Raw genomic sequence first — 22,650 nt, 5'->3', positions numbered from 1 at the left:
CTGACTGCCTAGGAGAGGAGAAACCACTCCCCCTCCAATACAGCCACTGATTATCAAAACAACAGAATTCACAAATTGCCCTGCCCCTTAATCCTGGTTGATGTGTCAACAATCAGCTGCAGGTTATGAGCAGTCAGCAGTTCACACACCAAGTAGCTATTGGGAAGACAGACAGCACTTAAAGTAGATGACACTAGCTAGCAAGAAGACAATACTAGACAACATGAGATTAAGACAACAATTATACATCTCACTCCTGGAGATATCAGGAGTCCTCTATATAGAATGAAGCACACTGAGATGGAGCGTGGGAAGCTGGTTATGTACTCAGAAAAACAGTGAAACCACTACCCATCCTATAGAGCCACTGACTACCAAAACAGTCACAAATTGCCCTGCCCCTTAATCAGCTGTAAGTTATGAGCAGTCAGCAGTTCACACACCAAATAGGCTACTGGGAAGACATACTTAAAGCAGAAAATAAATATTGGTATCACTCCTGGAGATATAATGAGTCCACTAGGTATAGATTGGAGTGCTTTGATGTGGAAGAGATCATTCATGTCTCACGCATTAAGGCCAGCTAGTCTGTGTGTGATCAGTGTGTGTGTGTGTGTGTGTGTGTGTGTGTGTGTGTGTGTGTGTGTGTGTGTGTGTGTGTGTGTGTCAGTAGAGTATCTCTCCATCTTGACATTGATGATGTGTACAACTCTACTACAGCTGTGATATGATGAGTCCGGATTCAGAAGTAAACATGGTAAGCCCAAATAAAGAGGTTCTACACTAGTACTTACCACAGTGCTATTACACATACATGCTCTACAAAAGTGTCAGGAGGTTTCAGGAGGAATCTGAATGTAGTTTGTAGAGTGGAATGTATTTTTCACATAATTCTGACATGATACTTATTATGGTGAGAGGGAGAAAGGAGAAGGGGGAGAAGAAAGAAACAGATGAAAGAGGTCGGGGCAGGTGGAAGGGAGGAAGGGATTGAGGAGAGGTCGGGGCAGGTGGAAGGGAGGAAGGGATTGAGGAGAGGTCGGGGGCAGGTGGAAGGGAGGAAGGGATTGAGGAGAGGTCGGGGCAGGTGGAAGGGAGGAAGGGATTGAGGAGAGGTTGGGGGCAGGTGGAAGGGAGGAAGGGAGTGAGGAGAGGTCGGGGCAGGTGGAAGGGAGGAAGGGATTGAGGAGAGGTCGGGGGCAGGTGGAAGGGAGGAAGGGATTGAGGAGAGGTCGGGGGCAGGTGGAAGGGAGGAAGGGATTGAGGAGAGGTCGGGGCAGGTGGAAGGGAGGAAGGGATTGAGGAGAGGTCGGGGGCAGGTGGAAGGGAGGAAGGGATTGAGGAGAGGTCGGGGGCAGGTGGAAGGGAGGAAGGGATTGAGGAGAGGTCGGGGGCAGGTGGAAGGGAGGAAGGGATTGAGGAGAGGTCAGGGCAGGTGGAAGGGAGGAAGGGATTGAGGAGAGGTCGGGGGCAGGTGGAAGGGAGGAAGGGATTGAGGAGAGGTCGGGGCAGGTGGAAGGGAGGAAGGGATTGAGGAGAGGTCGGGGCAGGTGGAAGGGAGGAAGGGATTGAGGAGAGGTTGGGGCAGGTGGAAGGGAGGAAGGGATTGAGGAGAGGTCGGGGGCAGGTGGAAGGGAGGAAGGGATTGAGGAGAGGTCGGGGCAGGTGGAAGGGAGGAAGGGATTGAGGAGAGGTCGGGGCAGGTGGAAGGAAGGAAGGGATTGAGGAGAGGTCGGGGCAGGTGAAAGCGAGGAAGGGATTGAGGAGAGGTCGGGGGCAGGTGGAAGGGAGGAAGGGATTGAGGAGAGGTCGGGGGCAGGTGGAAGGGAGGAAGGGATTGAGGAGAGGTCAGGGCAGGTGGAAGGGAGGAAGGGATTGAGGAGAGGTCGGGGGCAGGTGAAAGCGAGGAAGGGATTGAGGAGAGGTCGGGGGCAGGTGGAATGAGACGGAGGACAGAGGGAAGAAGGGAAAAGGCTGATGGGAGGAGTCTGAAATAAAAATAGGATGGAAAGTGAAATAAAACAGACATCACCTGCTCCTATATGAAAGTCCAGCTGTAAGACCACCCACACAATATATAATAAAGGTTAATAAATGAAAGCTCCTCTAAAGGTCATTCCACCAGTAGCATGTATCTGGACAGCAGCTAGTGTGAATGTTGCTCTCTGTGGGACTTCTGTATAGCATGTATCTACACCATTCAACATAGTCAGGGTCAAACTATTCCAGAGAGAGAACTCCTGCATCCAATCCTTCAACCTCCTTCCCATTGTGTTTCTAACCCACATGGCCTTGCCTGGGCTATGGTTTCCCATGTGGGGGAACGCGGTTGCACACACACACGCACACGCACACACACACACACACACACACACACACACACACACACACACACACACACACACACACAGTGACTGGAGGTGTTGACTAGACCAATCTCTATGGTCTGGTTCAGGAGATGAGTGTCAACCTCAATGAGCTGCTTTCCTCACCTCTCCTTTCCCACAAAAAACCTGTCTCTCTCTCCTCACCTCTCCTTTCCCACAAAAAACCTGTCTCTCTCTCCTCACCTCTCCTTTCCCACAAAAAAACCTGTCTCTCTGTCCTCACCTCCCCTTTCCCACAAAAAACCTGTCTCTCTCTCCTCACCTCTCCTTTCACATAAAAAACCTGTCTCTCTCTCCTCACCTCCCCTTTCCCACAAAAAACCTCTCTCTCACCTCACCTCCCCTTACCAATTTTTTTTTATCTCTCTCCTCACCTCCCCTTACCAAAAAAACCTGTCTCTCTCTCCTCACCCCCCCTTACCAAAACCTCCCCTCCCTTTCTCTTCACTTCACCTACCGGTTCCACTCCTCCAATACAAACACATTTATCTCCCAGTCTCCCTCTCTTTGTCCCTCTCTCTGTCCCTCTCCCTCTCAATTTCGCTCTAACTCTCCCTCTCTCTCTTCCAGTGTCTGGTCTCAGTCAGTCACCACCTCGACCAGAGACAAAAGTTTTAGAAGGTTAATTTGACTCATAACGACCAGTATGAGTTCAGGGAGCGAGGACGAAATAGGAGGATGAGAAATAGGGTAAGGAAGAGAGAGAGAATAAAAGAGAAAGAGAGTGATGGATGGACTGTGCTAGTGAATCACTATCTGTGATCTCCATCTGGAAGCCACTAGGGATTGACCGCTGGTCATCAGCTCTTTGTTCTACAAAGGTGAGAGTTGACAGTTGACTGTGTAGGTCTCAGACAAGGTTACTCATTAAAACATCAAAGAATACCTGATGCATCTACTGTTACATATTACCCTTCTCCTGACCTCCTCCTCTCCTCCTCCTCTCCTCTTCCTCTTCTTCCTCTTTCTACAGTAACCCCGGGGGTTCCAAAGTCAAACGGACCATTCTGGTAAAAACTAGAGTGAAAAACTAGCTCAGCTTCCGGTCAGAGGGCAACAGTGGACTCAGGTACACCACTTCAAATATTTAACCTTAAAATTGCTGACTGACGAGTAACGCTGACTAGTAACACTGTAACAATATATCACTGTGTAGACATCATTTGATATGAAGTATATTGGTGAAAGCTTTGTAGTGAAACAGCTCACCTATTCAGTTGTGACAGATCAAGATCATTCCAAGGAAGAAAGGAGGGAAGGTGCATGACATAGTGACCGTATGAAAACAAGACTAAATCCTAGTCAAAATGGCCAGCATATCCGTTCGTCTCACTTTTGGACAGACGTTTCACCCAAGGGTTGATGTTTCCTCGCAGTAGAGACTTTCTCTTTCCGTAATCCTTTGTTTCCCCAGCCATGAGCAGAATATTATCTTTGATTTTGGGGGCAATGTGAAACAGAACAAGAGAAAGGAGCACATAAACCATGTAGAACATCTAAGCACCCCTCCAGGTTGTTGTGTTTGGGTGTGTTGTTTTGCTGTTATGTATGAGTATATGATGTAACAGAGAGAGTGTCTGTTCTAGGCAGTTAAAGTGTCTGTGTATCAGACATGGGATGTGATGACTTATAACCTCTCTAGTAATGCTAGCACTGTAAGCCTCTGATAACACATTACTTACTACTTCTTTGACCCCTCTCTACAATGTGTGTGTGTGTGTGTGTGTGTGTGTGTGTGTGTGTGTGTGTGTGTGTGTGTGTGTGTGTGTGTGCGTGTGTGTTCTTTCTCACCTCCTCTCTGTGTTCAGCTCCAGGTCTATGTATGAACCAGCGTGTGGTGGTCTGTTGTGATTTGGGGAGACACTCCAGGAAGGTCGAGTTATTCTCCACCCCAAACATTGTCCTCTCCTCCACCCTGCCTCCACGCAGAGCTGAGAACACAGAAATATATCCTTAATGTGTTAACATGTTATATTGTGATTGTCACGGTCGCACACCAACCCACACACCATGTAGAGGGAGTCAGAGCAGCAGTGTTGTTACTTACTGTCCTCTGTGTCCCAACATTGGCTGGATGGGTCTCCATGTTTGATGTCTTGTCTTCTGGCTCTCCTGTCAACACAAAACACATACATAAACACACACACACGCCGCAGGGTTAGGGGTGAGAGTTCAAGAAAGGTGACAAGGTCACATCCTGCTGTCAAGGCAATGTTTTACTCTTCTTAACACACAAAAGGTTTTCTCTCTGCGTGTGTGTGTGTGTGTTTCTGTGAGTCCAGATCAGTTTTTTTCCAGGGGCTTTCTATTACCGGTAACAGGAGTTACTTCAGGCAGTGATTGAAGCTGCTCTGTCTGTCCTGATAAACTTGGTCAATCTGTCTAACATGCTGAACATACTGATAACAACCATATATGGATAACACACTGAACCCAACAACTGACAACCACAGATACGTAAAGAACAAACGGAACCCAATAGCCAAGCTGAAACCAATAGCCAAGTTGAACTCAATAGCCAAGCTGAACCCAATAGCCAAGTTGAACTCAATAGCCAAGCTGAACCCAATAGCCAAGTTGAACTCAATAGCCAAGCTGAAACCAATAGCCAAGTTGAACTCAATAGCCAAGCTGAACCCAATAGCCAAGTTGAACTCAATAGCCAAGCTGAACCCAATAGCCAAGTTGAACCCAATAGCCAAGTTGAACTCAATAGCCAAGCTGAACCCAATAGCCAAGTTGAACTCAATAGCCAAGTTGAACTCAATAGCCAAGTTGAACCCAATAGCCAAGTTGAACTCAATAGCCAAGCTGAACCCAATAGCCAAGTTGAACTCAATAGCCAAGCTGAACCCAATAGCCAAGTTGAACTTAATAGCCAAGCTGAACCCAATAGCCAAGTTGAACCCAATAGCCAAGTTGAACTCAATAGCCAAGCTGAACCCAATAGCCAAGTTGAATTCAATAGCCAAATATTCAAGTGTTTTGGACAAAGACTAGAGATTCCAAAGCTGCCTCTCTCTCTGAAAGCTATGGATGGATCTATTGGTGTTTACACAATCAACCACCTACATCCTATAGATTTAGCTTGAACTTGAGATATATGCCTCCCTGTAATTTTCTCTCTGTTTTGCTCTCCCCTCTCTCACCATCTCTCGCTATCCCCCGTACGTAATGTGTAGAGTTTTGTATTCTACAGCCTGTATGTCCTCAGATCAGTCTTCACTGATCGGGACAAACACACAAACACATACACACACACACACACACACACAAACACTCCATATAAACAAAGACGACAACAGACAGAAGGAGAATGACAGTACATTAACAATTAGCCCATCAGAGAGCTTCTAATCAGAGAGAGCGAGAGTGAGAGAGAGAGAGAGAGAGAGAGAGAGAGAGAGAGAGAGAGAGAGAGAGAGAGCGAGAGAGAGAGAAAGAAAAGTGGGTTAATGCCCTGTGGCAGAGAGAAACACGAAAGAAACAAAAGCCCACCAAAGACATATTTAGAAAAAATATCTGAATTCTCTATGACAGTCCCTGGAGCCCTGAAAAAATAGGATGTCAGGTATGATAGAAACCTTCGCTCTTCTACGGATTCTTTAAATCCTGCTAGTGGACGTCTACACATACTTGATCTGAAAAGGAAGTATCAAATGCCCTTCATTTCATGGATAACTAATAGGTAATCTATGGGTCCTGAGGCCTGCTATGTTTCAGATACCTCAGATGAAAGGAGTAACAATGTGACAGCTGTTTTATATGTTCCTGTATAGTTTATATGTTCTTAAGGTTACAACATGTTATAGAAACTATACAGGACATTATTGGACATTTTCTGCACCATCATACACCTGAAAAAATGTGTGCGTGTGCGTGTGGGTGTATGTGTTTGTGTGTGTGTGTGTGTGTGTGTGTGTGTGTGTGTGTGTGTGTGTGTGTGTGTGTTCTACCTCTTGGATGCTGGGACGTATTGTGAGCAGGTGTGTCCGTCCCAGGCGCAGTAAGGATCTCTGGCAAGGCAACACTCTGCACACACCTGACCATACAGGTGACACCTGCTCAGGGACACGTGGGCTAGCCCAGCCCCCGAACCCACATACAGCTGTTGCTATGGAAACAGAGATGGAGAGAACAAACTACCTCAGGGAAGGATTCAGTCTAGCACACTTGTTTCAACTAATCACCTCGCTATATGTTGTTGCTGTTTACACTATAATATGGTTCATTGTGCGGAAGAAACCTGTGTTTTTCTGATCTCCATTTTTTTCATTGTATGTGTGTGTGTCCATGCGTGCGCATGTGAGTTCACATATGTGATTTAGTACACCCACATATCCAGCAGCATATGGTACAGTACACTCGTAGAAAAAAGAGGGTTCTACATGGAATCCAAAAGATTTCTACTTGGAACCAAAAAGGTTTTTTTCTACGGGGACAGCCGAATAACCTTTTTGGAACCTTTTTTTTGAAGAGTGTATCCTCAAGGTTCTCACCTGCAATATTATTATTACTGGAAGTCAGTCCCCATAACTTTAAAGGTGGTTTAAACAACAAATCCTTCAACAACGAGAGAGAGAGAGAGAGAGAGAGAGAGAGAGAGCGAGAGAGAGAGAGAGAGAGAGAGAGAGGGGGGGGGGTGTGTTTTGTATGGATCTGCCTGGACTCGTCTGAACCAGGGATTGCAAAACAAACACTGAACGGAAATATGGAAAACACTGGGGGATGGGTTGGGATGAGATGAACACGCACGCACACACACACACACACACACACACACACACACACACACACACACACACACACACACACACACACACACACACACACACACACACACACACACACACACACAGGCTGTGGCAGATGAAGGGAGGCTGTGATTGGAGTTGAACGGTCTGCTGACATCCCTGACCCTCAGATAGCGAGGGAGGAGGCAAGCAAGAGAGGGGAGGAGAAAGGAAGGAAAGAGGGAAGGTGGCTGTGGATGGTGCAGTTAGTACCCCTGAAGCTACAATAAACGAGAAATGTAGGGGGAGATAGAGAAGGAAAGGAGGGATAGAGAGAAGAGGGGAGTTCTTACCTGTTTAGAAGAGATCTCCATACTCAGGATAGGAGTGGGAGCCTAGAGGATAAAACACACATTATCTCCACTATACACACATACTCACTGACTCGTACTTTCTACTTTATACATACAGTGTAGTCGTTAGCTAATTAGTTATACTTGAGAAAAACCAAGCACATTTTGCAGCTACGGAGATGGCCTCAGGTTAGGGAGTTCAACCAAGAAGTGTGTGAATCAACGAGAGAGAATAAACTCACTCTATGTCTGTCAAACTAGAGAAACACACCAACTCTCCTCTCTATACCCCCAGAAGTCCTGCTGTGTGTTTAGAATAGTAAGGTATTCATACTATACTGCTGTTTAAAGAGTTGACAACCCTTCAATCAAGAGATAATGTTTAAAAAAGAAAAAAAGCCAAATGAAAATGTTGGTTGATTAATATTAATTGACAAATCACCTTGACCTTGAATTCCAGGACAGAAGGAAATTCAGGATATTAGTTTTTTTAGTAGTATGAGTAGCTACATACAGATATAATTTTCTGCCTGCAGTGGAGATTATATGATTTAGAAAAAGTCAGTTATCTGCATCAGAGTGGTATACTGACAGAGTAGTATACTGACAGAGTGGTATACTGACAGAGTAGTATACTGACAGAGTAGTATACTGACAGAGTAGTACAGTGCCTTGCAAAAGTATTTGGCCCCCTTGAACTTTGCGACCTTTTGCCACATTTCAGGCTTCAAACATAAAGATATAAAACTGTATTTTTTTGTGAAGAATCAACAACAAGTGGGACACAATCATGAAGTGGAACGGCATTTATTGGACATTTCAAACTTTTTTAACAAATCAAAAACTGAAAAATTGGGCGTGCAAAATTATTCTGCCCCTTTACTTTCAGTGCAGCAAACTCTCTCCAGAAGTTCAGTGAGGATCTCTGAATGATCCAATGTTGACCTAAATGACTAATGATGATAAATACAATCCACCTGTGTGTAATCAAGTCTCCGTATAAATGCACCTGCACTGTGATAGTCTCAGAGGTCCGTTAAAAGCGCAGAGAGCATCATGAAGAACAAGGAACACACCAGGCAGGTCCGAGATACTGTTGTGAAGAAGTTTAAAGCCGGATTTGGATACAAAAAGATTTCCCAAGCTTTAAACATCCCAAGGAGCACTGTGCAAGCGATAATATTGAAATGGAAGGAGTATCAGACCACTGCAAATCTACCAAGACCTGGCCGTCCCTCTAAACTTTCAGCTCATACAAGGAGAAGACTGATCAGAGATGCAGCCAAGAGGCCCATGATCACTCTGGATGAACTGCAGAGATCTACAGCTGAGGTGGGAGACTCTGTCCATAGGACAACAATCAGTCGTATATTGCACAAATCTGGCCTTTATGGAAGAGTGGCAAGAAGAAAGCCATTTCTTAAAGATATCCATAAAAAGTGTTGTTTAAAGTTTGCCACAAGCCACCTGGGAGACACACCAAACATGTGGAAGAAGGTGCTCTGGTCAGATGAAACCAAAATTGAACTTTTTGGCAACAATGCAAAACGTTATGTTTGGCGTAAAAGCAACACACCATCCCCACTGTCAAACATGGTGGTGGCAGCATCATGGTTTGGGCCTGCTTTTCTTCAGCAGGGACAGGGAAGATGGTTAAAATTGATGGGAAGATGGATGGAGCCAAATACAGGACCATTCTGGAAGAAAACCTGATGGAGTCTGCAAAAGACCTGAGACTGGGACGGAGATTTGTCTTCCAACAAGACAATGATCCAAAACATAAAGCAAAATCTACAATGGAATGGTTCAAAAATAAACATATCCAGGTGTTAGAATGGCCAAGTTAAAGTCCAGACCTGAATCCAATCGAGAATCTGTGGAAAGAACTGAAAACTGCTGTTCACAAATGCTCTCCATCCAACCTCACTGAGCTCGAGCTGTTTTGCAAGGAGGAATGGGAAAAAATGTCAGTCTCTCGATGTGCAAAACTGATAGAGACATACCCCAAGTGACTTACAGCTGTAATCGCAGCAAAAGGTGGCGCTACAAAGTATTAACTTAAGGGGGCTGAATAATTTTGCACGCCCAATTTTTCAGTTTTTGATTTTTTTTTAAAGTTTGAAATATCCAATAAATGTCGTTCCACTTCATGATTGTGTCCCACTTGTTGTTGATTCTTCACAAAAAAATACAGTTGTATATCTTTATGTTTGAAGCCTGAAATGTGACAAAAGGTCGCAAAGTTCAAAGGGGCCGAATACTTTCGCAAGGCACTGTATACTGACAGAGTAGTATACTGACAGATCTGGTGTCGACGTATTCAACTTCTCCAAACCCTGTGTGAATGAAGACAATATTTAAAGGTGTGGGTGTGTATGTGTGGGTGTGTGTGTGTGTGTATGTGTGTGTGTGTGTGTGTATTACCTGGAACACCGAGAGCTCCTCCAGAATCACCTCCTCAGTAGACCAGTTCTCCTGAGTAATGCTCACCACCTTTAGAACTGACCCAGCATCTGGACAACACACAAATGTTTATATTTTCACATGCTTATGAAATACACACACATAATACTTCTCTTTCACTAGCTTTCTAGTGAGAGAGATCTACTGAAATGGGACTGCTTGGCTCCAAACAGACTATGATGTTGTAGCGCTATCTGCTGGTCAGTCTGAGCATGACAGCAAAGACAGGGGATTTCTTTTTTTAAATTTTATTTTATTTAAACAATACAAAACATAAAACATACAAACAACAGCATACAGACACACACAAACATCAATGACATCACACCTGCCCAGATGATTTTCAATTTTTAAGAATATGTTTTTTCAAGATGATTTACGCGAAAAGTATAGTCCAACCCATCGGGTACCTCACTGCATCCTCATATGCCATGTCTTGAAATTATTATTGAAATTATTATGAACAATGATTATTGCGTCATTGTTAGTTTTAGATTTAAGACATGACTCTGCCTTTGTGCTGTAGAATTTGTGAATTTTGTCTCTTGTATAATAAATTCTACACATGAGATTATACTGGATTAAGTGTGCATTTTGGTCAACTGTAATGTTGTTAGTTACAGTGCCTTAAGGAAGTATTCACACCCCTTGACTTTTCACATATTTTGTTGTTTTAGAAGGTGAGATTAAAATGGATTTAATTGTCCTTCTTTGTCAATGATCTACAGAAAATACTCGTTACTGTCATTTAGGTTAGTATTGTGGAGTAACTACAATGTTGTTGATCCATCCTCAAGGTTCTCCTATCACAGCCACTAAACTCTGTAACTGTTTTAAAGTCACCATTGAAAACCCTGAGTTTCCTGCATCTTTGGCAACTGAGTTAGGAAGGACGCCTGTATCTTTGTAGTGACTGGGTCTATTGATACACCATCCAAAGTGTAATTAATAACTTCACCATGTTCCAAGGGACATTCAATGTCTTTTTTATTTTTTACCCATCTATCAATAGGTGAGCTTTTTTGAAAGGTATTGGAAAACCTCTCTGGTCTTTGTGGTTGAGTTTGTGTTTGAAATGCACTGCTCGAATGAGGGACCTTACAGTATGTGTAGGGTACAGAGATGAGGTAGTCATTAAAAAATCAGGTTAAAAACTATTATTTCATGCAACTTATTTGTGACTTGTTAAGCAAATGTTTGCTCCTGAATATATTTAGGCTTGTCATAACAGTGAGTTGAATACTCATTCACTCAAGACATTTCAGATTTACATTTTTAATAAAAAAAAATGTTTCTTCTAAAAACATAATTCCACTTTGAAGTTACGTATGCTGTATTGTGTGTAGACCAGTGACACAACATCTCAATTAAAATCCACTTTGAATTCAGGCTGTAATATAACAAAATGTGTAATAAGTCAAGGGGTGTGAATACCTTCTGAAGGCCCTGTATGTTTCAACTTTCCCTCCAACTTGTGCCAATATCAGTTCATTTAAAGTCCTGTTTCCAATTTTAGTCAGATTTTTATTTATTTTTTATTCTAAGAGATTGGCAGTTGGATAGGCTTTCCGTAAGGTTTTGTATATCTTACCTATCAGATGAATGGCCTTTTCTGACTCAAATATGATAGGGGACATGGGATTTCATATGGAGCTCACACACAGAGTATCAACAGTACTGCAGGATGGAATTAAAACAACATCTAACATTCAAACAGTCTTAACATGTTCAGGTTAAAGAGGAAGGCTGAGAATAGAATGTTAGGGTTACTGAAAATTGTGTGTGTTTGTGTCCATCTCTCACCTGTCCCCAGAAACATGACTTCATACTGTCCGTCCTCAGCCATGACGCGGTCCACCACTATCTGTGTCAGTGTGTAGTCGACACGTACACGCGTGAACACGGGTCGGCTGGTCAGGGGGTAGACGGAGCGGAACATGAGGGGGTGGAAGCGGATGAAACTGACCACCTCATCTGAGAAGTCTTTAGTGGTCCTTATCCTGGGATCATACGTCTTACTGGGACACTGGGGAAAGGGGATAGACAATCATGTTCAGACAGTATGAAAGCCTACCTCGAAGCAGATAGTCATCTAGATAAGTACCTTAAGGACTAATTTAGGAATCCCTGTCATTAAAGACTCACTTCAGCTGTTTTTGAACTTGTCTCCATCTGGTGGTGAACTGAAGTACTCCACAGATTCAGGTACATACCGCTACTTCTGGAGTTCACAACCCTTCTACCCCATCTGTTCCTCCTATTATAGAGTTATAAACCATCCCTCGATGGCGCAATGCATATCCACTCACACACATATACACACACATGCACGCATATACACAAATGTACCGACACATAAAGTGCATTCGGAAAGTATTCAGACCTCTTGACGTTTTCCATATTTTGTTACGTTACAGCCTTAATCTATAATGGATTAAATAGTTTCCCCCCCCTCATCAGTCTACACACAATACCACAAAATGACAAAGCAAATGTATAAAAAATAAAAATAAAATGAAAAAAATCACATTTACATAAGTATTCAACCCCTTAACTCGGTACTTTGTTGAAGCACATTTGGCAGTGATTAATTACATACTTAAGTTTTCTTGGCTATGACGCTACAAGCTTGGAAAACCTGTATATGGGGAGTTTCTCCCATTCTTCTCTGCAGATCCTCTGAAGCTCTATCAAATTGGATGGGGAGCGTCGCTGTACTGCTATTTTCAGGTTTCTCTAGAGATGTTGGTGGAGTGCTGCAGAGATGGTTGTCCTTCTGGAATGTTCTCCCATCTCTGTCAGAGTGACCATCAGGTTTTTGGTCACAACCCTGACCAAGGCCCTTCTTCTCCGATTGCTCAATTTGCCCTGGGCAGCCAGCTCTAGGAAGAGTCTTGATGGTTCCACGCCACTGTGTTCCTGGGGACCTTAAATGCTGCAGAAATGTTTTGTTGACCTTCCCCAGATCTATGCCTCGACACAATCCTGTCTCGGAGCTCTACGGACAATTCCTTTGACCTCACGGCTGGGTTTTTGCTCTGACATGCACTGTCAACTGTGGGACCTTATATAGACAGGTGTGTGCCTTTCCAAATCATGTTCAATCAATTGAATTTACCACAGGTGGACTCCAATCAAGTTGTAGAAACATCTCAAGGATGACCAATGGAAACAGGATGCACCTAAGCTCAATTTCGAGTCTCATAGCAAAGGGTGTGAATACTTATGTAAATAAGGTATTTCTGTTTTTTACTTGTAAAAAAAACAACAGTTTTCACCTTGTCATATTGGGGTATTGTGTGTAGACTGATAAGGATTTTAGTTGAGTTAAAACCTGTTTCATTTTTGGAGAAAAAAACGTTCCCGTTTTATACAGGATATTTTGTCAGAACAAGATGCTAGAATATGCATATAATTGACAGCTTTGGATAGAAAACACTCTAACGTTTCCAAAACTGTAAAGATATTGTCTGTGAGTATAACAGAACTGATGTTGCAGGCAAAAGCCTGAGAAAAATCCAATCCGGAAGTGCCCCAGGTTTTGAAAGCGCTGCGTTCCAATAAGTCCCTATTGAGCTGTGAATGTACCATCAACGAGCTTACGCTTTCTACCTATTCCCCAAGGTGTCTACAGCATTGTGACGTAGTTTTACGCATTTCTGTTGAAGAATAGCTGTAGGCGGCCACATTGTGTAAGTGGTCACATGGTGGCTCCGAGATTCTCGCGTAAAATACAGAGGTAGCCATTACTCCAATCGGTCCTACTGAAAAACGAATTGTCCCGACGGATATATTATCGAATAGATATTAGAAAAACACCTTGAGGATTGATTATAAACAACGTTTGCCATGTTTCTGTCGATATTATGGAGCTAATTTTGAATATTTTCGCAGTTTTCGTGACTGCAATTTCCGGGTGATTTCTCAGCCAAACGTGAAGAACAAACGGAGCTATTTCGCCTACAAAAATAATATTTTGGGAAAAAATGAACTTTGGCTATCTACCTGGGAGTCTCGTGAGTGAAAACATCTGAAGTTCATCAAAGGTAAACTATTTCATTTGATTGCTTTTCTGATTTGTGACAAGGTTGCCTGCTGCTAGCAAGGCATAATGCTATGCTAGGCTATCGATAAACTTACACAAATGCTTGTCTAGCTTTGGCTGTAAAGCATATTTTGTAAATCTGAGATGACAGGGAGATTAACAAAAGTCTAAACTGTGTCTCAATATATTTCATTTGTGATTTTCATGAATAGGAATATTTTCTAGGGATATTTATGTCTGTTGCGTTATGCTAATTAGTGTCAGGTGATGATTACGCTCCTGGATCCGGGATGGAGAGTCACAAGAAGTTTTAATCCATTTTAGAATAAGGCTGTAGTAACATAACAAAATGTGGAAAATGTCAAGGGGTCTGAATACTTTCCAAATGTACTGTACACACACACCAGTCACAGTCCCTCATGTTAATCAGTTCCACAAACACTGCAGGAAAGGAAACACACGACGGTGATCACCGTGACGACTTAGAGACATCAACAAAGCTGCCGCCCAGACTGCAGTTTATTATTGTTCACCAGCACTGAGACTAGGTCATATATCACACACACGCACGCACGCACGCACGCAAGCACGCGCACACACACACACACACACACACACACACACACACACACACACTTTGACTTCTGTCACACTCTCACAGAGATGCATTGAGTACAGGCACACATAGTAGATGGGTGTTTATTATTGTTCATCAGGACTGTGTCATGTACCAGGATTGGGTGATATACTGTAAGTCATTTAAGTGGAGGAGAGGGGGTCTTTCTAAATGATCCTGTACAGAAACAGTATGCAGTCATCTTGTTTCCCTACTTACGCCGAGGAGGGAAATGGAGGGGGGTAGGGCTAGGAGAGATGTGTGTGTGTGTGTGTGTGTGTGTGTGTGTGTGTGTGTGTGTGTGTGTGTGTGTGTGTGTGTGTGTGTGTGTGTGTGTGTGTGTGTGTGCATGTGCGTGTGCGTGTGTGTGTGTGTGTTACCGTACCGTTCCAGGGCGAGGGTAAGGTATTCTCCCCTCGTATTCTACCCAGCGATGGTCAGGTCCTTCCTTGTGAGCGTAGGGTCCGTTGAACACAGCTCGTATGTCAGCCATGCTGTACACACACACCGCCGAACCACGGAACACAGAGCTGGGGGAGAAACACAGTCTAATAGGTACAGTGGGAAGAATAACCTGAGAATTACCGTAGAGAGATGTCTCGTTATATAACAGGTTGTTTGGATCCTGGATGCTGCTGATTGGTTAATAGAAGGGTTATTCACCACAATCCCCAGGTAATGCCTTTTAACAGTTCCATTTAAACTGTGTGTATCCATGGTCCCACACAGCCCAGCCAGGCAATCAATAAACTTTATCTCCCCTGAAAAAGAGCATCTAGACAAATCTCCCCATGCTACTAGCCTAGCTGTCTGCCTCTCTGACCTGTGGAACAATGTAGCAGTTTTTTTTTGTGTGATCTCCACTCTGCCATGCTAATGAACATGACAAGACTGACAGCTTCTCTGAGCCTGGCAAATTAATTTATCAGGATCATTATAACGGGCATATCAAAAGAAATGGCAATAGAAACAAAGGTAAAACAAACGAAAATGCACAGAAAAAAATGTTGTCGTTTCAGCTGCTTAATGCGACTGTGTGTTAGCCTTAGTTGGCTAGCTAGCAAGGAGAAGTAGCTAGCCTGCATAGCTACATGGCAATTATTTATTTAGCATAGCAACCATTGCAAATAAAATGGATATAATGAACAACCAGCCCATTTGGCTAGAATCTCAGAACTAACGACTGTCTTTTGCCCGGACTGTTTTGTACTCATTAAAATAACGTTTTACGTGTTGGCAATCGTTTTATAAAAGTAATAAGGCCCTCGAACCTGGATTGTGATTAACACCCTCTTAAGTGCTGTTTTCCTGGCCGTTGGCTACGACTCCGGCCTAAGAACAGCCCTCGTCAAGAGTTGTTTACACGATAATCCTTGATTTCTCATGCCTTGTGTGGTTTGGTGTACTAAGTGTTTTACCTGGAGGTGGTGAAGACTCCATACACAACAGGGTTCTTCTCATCTCTGGTGGGGAGCAGGAATATGTCCTCTACAACACACACACATAAAAGGTAAGAATGTGGCATTTAGTGCGTACGTGGTGTGTGTCTGTAAACATGGAAGCATGTGTGTGTGTGTGTGTGTGACTTACGGAGCTCATCAAAGTGCGTGTCCACTCCGTCAGGTCCAGGGATGGAACACACCAGTCTGGCTTTGAGGAACGTTGTCCACTTATTGGTCAGACTCCTCAACCCTCCCACGTCATTCTGAAACACAACCACAACACAACCATAACACAACCATTACACAACCATAGTCTAACACACAAATACATTTGAAATCCGTTTTGCAGGTTTAAAACCATGAAACAACCACAGTCTAGTCCACAGATCTGACATATCAAGAACAACACAACTGCAAACTATTTTACAGACCTTGAACGCGTAAACTCCTGTTTGAGACCAGTTTAAATAAACCAAGATAAAGACCAAACTCGGATTATTTGACTGGCAGAGGACTGAGGTCTGCTCATTACAGTAGTGATGATGGTGGTCGGAATGAACTGACAAAGGAGGGCGAGACGACTGAAGAGGAAAATTGCTGACAAGGAGGAGAGAATAGGTTAGAAGGATTTAGTAGGACAAGAATAGCAGAATGAAGCAAGAATTGAAGCCAGAGAAAGGGAGAGAAAATCTAAAGAAGTAGAAATATGAGGGAAGAAGACTTAAACTAGCAAGCTCATTAATTATGCATGTTTTCCAATTAGCATATGTATACCCCTGGCTGAGTGCTCTACTCAATAAAGCAATGCCCTTCTCAGGGTTAGGGGTAGGGTAGGAGTACTCAAATATACATATAAAGTACAGGGCCCCTTTATCCAGCACAAGGGCCCTAAACTAACCTCCCTACTGAACTTGGCCCACAGATGAACCTATCACTATAGACATGCAATTATAGAAAAGGCAGGGGTAATGGCTTTAGCGTTTTCTAAATGGGATTATCTTCAAAGATGACTGAAGCTCTGTTATTCCATTTATCCAGAGAGGAACCCCTTTATGGTCGGCTATAGACACAGGACAAGGAATCCCTCTCCTGCCTCATCGGCTTTACAGCTTACTCCCAAGTCGTAAACTGGGAATGTTGCAATAGAGCTTGGAATTTTTATAGTGGGAAGACTCCAGGGACAGTCTCCCTACTACCAGAAAATACCCTCCCTACTACCAGAAAGTACTTAAGTAAAGATACTTTAAAGTACTACTTAAGTCGTTTTGTGGGTATCTGTACTTTACTATTTAGATTTTTTGACAACTTTTACTTTTACTTCACTACATTCCTTAAGAAAATAATGTACTTTTTGCTCCATACATTTTACTTGACACCCAAAAGTAATCATTGCAATTTTAATGCTTAGCAGGACAGAAAATGGTTCAATTCGCACACTTATCAAGACAACATCCCTGGTCATCCCTAATGCCTCTGATCTGGCAGACTCACTAAACACAAATAATGAATTTGTAAATAATGTCTTAGTGTTGGAGTGTGCTATCCATAAATTTAAAAAACAAGACAATTTAAGGAATTTAAAGAACTGTGAACATGGAAGGAGTTAAAGCTGGGGGTTTAGGCTACAGGAAGGGGCTAAGAACTAGAGGTAGAGCATAAAGAAAAAGTAGGGGTGGAGCAGGACCCAAATGGTACTGGACCAACTAGCCTACTGTCCTACTTCATTCTTACTCCTACACTGTCTTGGGACCAGACCTTAGACTGCCCTGTCAGTAAGACCAGTAAGTGGTCCATTCCTCTGTTGGCAGACTAAACAAGAGGAATGTACTAGGAGGTATTGTCCCAGGGGGATTTAAGCATATCTGTGGAGAGGCCAGCTCTGTAGTAGAGGAAATAGATCTATCAATGTACACTCGTCCTGTTAGATGTCTGTCCTCCTCCTCGTCTCTTCCCTGACCTCTTCTCAAAACATCCCTCACTCACCTTCCTTCACCATTCTACACCTCTCCCCCATCTCACCTTGCAGACGCGTGCCACGCGGGACAGGACACTCTTATCGTTGCCGTCACGTGATGACTCGCGGAAGAAGAAGTAGATCTTGTCATCGTCTGGGTTGTAGGTGTCTGACACAGGATGGGCTGATACAAACCTGGCCTCTAGAGAGAGAGAGAGAGGGAGGTGTTATAAGTGCAACATTGTTCATACTTACAGCTTGACCCTGTGGACACAGCAGAGTGTCTTATTTTATTATTATTTTGTCTCCGCTGAGTACCTCTGAGTTATGAATAATAAAATAACTCCAGACAGAGCCTTGGAACAGAGGAAAGGAACGAAACAGAGTGAGAAAGAATGTATGTGACTGTGCACTGAGGAATTTAACCAAAGCCTCTGGGAGGATTCCTTAGAATAGGCTAATTTAGGCCTGCGCAAATACACACACACTCACAACATATTACACAGAGTCGCTGTTACTGTACGCTAGGTAAGATGTTCCAGAACCCCTGACACACACACACACACACACACACACACACACACACACACACACACACACACTGAGTGACAGCATCACTCCAGAGATCTCACACACACCCCGCTTCTGGCTGTGAAATGTGGATGGTGTGTGAGAGGAGTAAACTGGTGGCAACTTGATGATCCATGACAGACATAGAGGAGAGAGCATCATAGAATAGTGCTTGTACTGTCTGTGTAGGCTAGGGCCCCTTGTACTTCCTGTGTAGACTAGGGCCCCTTGTACTTCCTGTGTAGACTAGGGCCCTGTGAACTGTCTGTGTAAACTAGGGCCCTGTGTACTGTCTGTGTAGACTAGGGCCCTGTGTACTGTCTGTGTAGACTAGGGCCCTGTGAACTGTCTGTGTAGACTAGGGCCCTGTGAACTGTCTGTGTAGACTAGGGCCCTGTGAACTGTCTGTGTAGACTAGGGCCCTGTGTACTGTCTGTGTAGACTCGGGCCATGTGAACTGTCTGTGTAGACTATGGCCCTGTGAACTGTCTGTGTAGACTAGGGCCCTGTGAACTGTCTGTGTAAACTAGGGCCCTGTGTACTGTCTGTGTAGACTAGGGCCCTGTGAACTGTCTGTGTAGACTAGGGCCCTGTGAACTGTCTGTGTAGACTAGGGCCCTGTGAACTGTCTGTGTAGACTAGGGCCCTGTGTACTGTCTGTGTAGACTAGGGCCATGTGAACTGTCTGTGTAGACTATGGCCCTGTGAACTGTCTGTGTAGACTAGGGCCCTGTGAACTGTCTGTGTAGACTAGGGCCCTGTGAACTGTCTGTGTAGACTAGGTTCCTGTGAAATGTCTGTGTAGACTAGGGCACCGTGTACTGTCTGTGTAGACTAGGGCCCTGTGAACTGTCTGTGTAAACTAGGGCCCTGTGAACTGTCTGTGTAGACTAGGGTCCTTTGAACTGCATGTGTAGACTTGGGCCCTGTGAACTGTCTGTGTAGACTAGAGCCCTGTGAACTGTCTGTGTAGACCAGGGCCCTGTAAACTGTGTGACACACTGTCAATTCCCCAGTATGTGTGTGTGCTGTAGCTCTACAGTAAGTGTGGTGTCTTGTAAAAGTCAAACATGAATAACTGTATTGTTTCTTTTGTGGAAGGATTGACAATAACCTCCATCTATCGCACCCTGAGAACACAAAGCAGCTCTGTGTATCAATGTAAAGACTGGGAAGTGAAACACTTAATGACAAAACTAGGTTATGAATGAACTCACCTGCTTCAAACAATCTTTGTTGACTGAGAGGAAGGATGTAGTCAAAAGAACCAGGCCAACAGTTAGTGAGAAATAATGTCATGTCATAATGAATGGCTCTACACGCTATTAACTCATAGCTCTACAATACGTGTGTATGTTTGTGTGTGTCGTTTGTCTGTGTGTGTGTCTGTATGTGTCTGTGTATGCGTGTGTGTGTGTGTGTGTGTGTGTGTGTGTGTGTGTGTGTGTGTGTGTGTGTGTGTGTCTGTGTGTGCGTGTGTAGTGTGTGTGTGTACCGTTGATCCAGTAGTCCTCTGAGATGTCAGTACGTATGTAGTGCTGGTCGGGGGGTGGGCCCAAGGAGCGGGTGAACGTTGTGTCTTTACCAAGGAAGTCTGATGCCGTGCCAGCATACATGAACTGGTCTGCAACCAATCAGAGACAAAGAGGGTTAGACCTTGACCAATGAGAATGAGCGTCAAGTACAACTGTAAATGTGAACCAATTACAGTAACAAACCCAATTTTGATAAAAACAAGACAACAAACCTGAACAAACACAATCAGACAATCTGTCTTTAAGCTGTGCCTCATACTTTCAGTAAAATGACATTCTTTGGCATGAGATGATGTCTCTGTAATCAGTTTTCTGTAAGAAGATAGGCAGAGCAAACATGTCTCCATGAATCTAGCCTTGACAACAATGTTTCAGATAATTTAGGAGTTGGCTTAGATGACGATGTCTTGCTGAATCCACTCTGTCTTACTTCATCAAAACAACATGCACACAAGCATGAACATGTACACACACACACACACACACACACACACACACACACACACACACACACACACACACACACACACCTTTGGGATAGCAGAGATAGTCATGAGGGAGACAGAGGGTCACAGAAACACACACTCTGAGTCTGAGTGTTTATAGTTTCATGCCAAGTACGTTTGTTTATTACATTAAGAAATAATTACCCCTGCAAGAGACACTGATCTGGACAAGAGCACTTTGCTTTTTTTCTTAGATATTCAAAACAGAGAGTAGGGCCCTAGAGTGTGAGAGTACATGAGTGGTGTACAGGGGCTTTGATCACCAGGAGAGGTGAGAGTGGAAATGTAGGGCTGCATGTGGTTGTATTAGGATGGTGTCAGGGTGGCGGTGATCAACTGTCAGATGGTAGGGGTGTGGTCTGACCTGTGAGGACAGACGTGAAAGGTTGCCAGGGGTCGTAAGGGCATTTCAACCTCCCGGACTCCACTGTACCAGACAACAACTTGAACACACCCTCCTGGAAAGAAAGACCGATAGAGACTGTGTAAGCAGTAAGGAATGCAGTTTGTGTGTCTGTCTGTCTGTGTGTCTGTGTGTCTGTGTGTCTGTCTGTCTGTCTGTCTGTCTGTCTGTCTGTCTGTCTGTCTGTCTGTCTGTCTGTCTGTCTGTCTGTCTGTCTGTCTGTCTGTCTGTCTGTCTGTCTGTCTGTCTGTCTGTCTGTCTGTCTGTCTGTCTGTCTGTCTGTCTGTCTGTCTGTCTGTCTGTCTGTCTGTCTGTCTGTCTGTCTGTCTGTCTGTCTGTCTGTCTGTCTGTCTGTCTGTGTGTGTGTGTGTGTGTGTGTGTGTGTGTGTGTGTGTGTGTGTGTGTGTGTGTGTGTGTGTGTGTGTGTGTGGTGTATGGGAGTCTATGTGTGTGTACGTGTATGAATGTGTACGTCCATGCATGTATAATTCTCCCTGACCCTTACCACTCTGCGTCCTGAGATCTCAATGAAGGCACATATCGGGTGGAAGGCTCCTGTCCCACAGGCATACACATGGGTATGGTTAAAGTTATGGAGCACACGCACAAAGTTGGCACACTCCAACTGAGAGAGAGAAGCAGAGGAGAAGAACCAATAAGACACAGACAGAAACAAACTATATTTTAATTAGTGCTCTGAATAGAGATTTTACTGTCAGGCCAGACATTTTCCAGGTTGTTCTCACTTGAGCGTTCTTGCCTGCCAGTTTACACATCTCCACTGTGTCTCTGGAGGATGGCCAGCTGATCTGGGAACAGATAGACAGGGAGGTTTACGTAAGAGACAACACACTTCAAATAATAACCCTGATCCTACAATAGATGCTACCAAAACCATATCACACAACACATAAGAACAAAGCATACTGCACAAAACCCTCAGAGAAGAAAATGTACTTAAATCCGATTTTCTTCCAGAGAATTTACCAATTGTTCTTCCCGAGAAAATGTCAAGAAATTACCGGGAATCCCGGTATTCTGGTTAAAACCAGAAGTGCTATTTAAAAGCACATAAAACCAATGGAAAAATTGGATATGATTATACCACTGTAAATGGAAAAATATACAAATGAATCTAACGGATTCTTGTTATATTCGTTGCAATTTAATCAACTCAAAAGTTCTCTCAAAGTCACCACACTATTTAATTGATGTAGCCCAGTTTTAACAAAGGTCTATGAAGTGTTGCTGGCCGACTGGTAAAATCTAATGAGGTTATTACAGTAGTGAAAATGACATTCGTATTAGCACAGGTGTTGTGCCAATATATCCTCCAAACACCGGCTTTGAGGGCATTATCACTTTAATACAACCTGTTGCCAACATATTCAAAAAATGATATACATATTTTGATGAATTTATTCAAACTATTTCATCCATCCACAAGATATAGCCCTGACACAAATCTAGCTTTGCTACCCAAGCTGGCTGGTCGCTCGTTCTATTGGTTCAGTTGCTAGAGACGCGACCCAGTCGTTCAGTCTTTTTGTTCTGTATCTATGGACGTGACCCTGTCGTTCAGTCTTTTTGTCCTGTATCTATGGACGTGACCCTGTCGTTCAGTCTTTTTGTTCTGTATCTAT

The 22,650-nt window shown here is 43.7% G+C and overlaps 2 protein-coding genes across 2 annotated transcripts in view; one reads left to right on the top strand and one right to left on the bottom strand.

Moving 5' to 3' along the window:
* Window positions 1-22,650, top strand: part of LOC110496093 (metabotropic glutamate receptor 3) — a 918,426-nt gene that overhangs the window by 697,325 nt on the left and 198,451 nt on the right. The gene's annotated exons all lie outside the window — the stretch shown is intronic.
* LOC110496107 (semaphorin-3D) overlaps window positions 1-22,650 on the bottom strand; it is a 102,649-nt gene that overhangs the window by 6,893 nt on the left and 73,106 nt on the right. The window contains exons 4-17 of the mRNA XM_036955511.2: window positions 21,754-21,816; window positions 21,513-21,632; window positions 20,969-21,062; window positions 20,059-20,187; window positions 18,059-18,195; window positions 16,188-16,302; window positions 16,016-16,085; window positions 14,983-15,127; window positions 11,740-11,962; window positions 9,898-9,986; window positions 7,474-7,515; window positions 6,344-6,501; window positions 4,435-4,499; window positions 4,179-4,318 (exon numbers count right to left, since the gene is read on the bottom strand). Of these exons, the coding sequence (XP_036811406.2) occupies window positions 4,179-4,318; window positions 4,435-4,499; window positions 6,344-6,501; window positions 7,474-7,515; window positions 9,898-9,986; window positions 11,740-11,962; window positions 14,983-15,127; window positions 16,016-16,085; window positions 16,188-16,302; window positions 18,059-18,195; window positions 20,059-20,187; window positions 20,969-21,062; window positions 21,513-21,632; window positions 21,754-21,816 (1,590 nt within the window). The remainder of the gene's footprint in view (window positions 1-4,178; window positions 4,319-4,434; window positions 4,500-6,343; window positions 6,502-7,473; window positions 7,516-9,897; window positions 9,987-11,739; window positions 11,963-14,982; window positions 15,128-16,015; window positions 16,086-16,187; window positions 16,303-18,058; window positions 18,196-20,058; window positions 20,188-20,968; window positions 21,063-21,512; window positions 21,633-21,753; window positions 21,817-22,650) is intronic.

The sequence above is a fragment of the Oncorhynchus mykiss genome, chromosome 2 (genome assembly GCF_057628025.1).
Source record: "Oncorhynchus mykiss isolate SJ-2025 chromosome 2, ASM5762802v1, whole genome shotgun sequence".
In the NCBI taxonomy this organism is placed as follows: Eukaryota; Metazoa; Chordata; class Actinopteri; order Salmoniformes; family Salmonidae; genus Oncorhynchus; species Oncorhynchus mykiss.
Note: the sequence above shows the minus strand (reverse complement) of the source record. Positions and strands in the feature narration are given on the sequence as shown.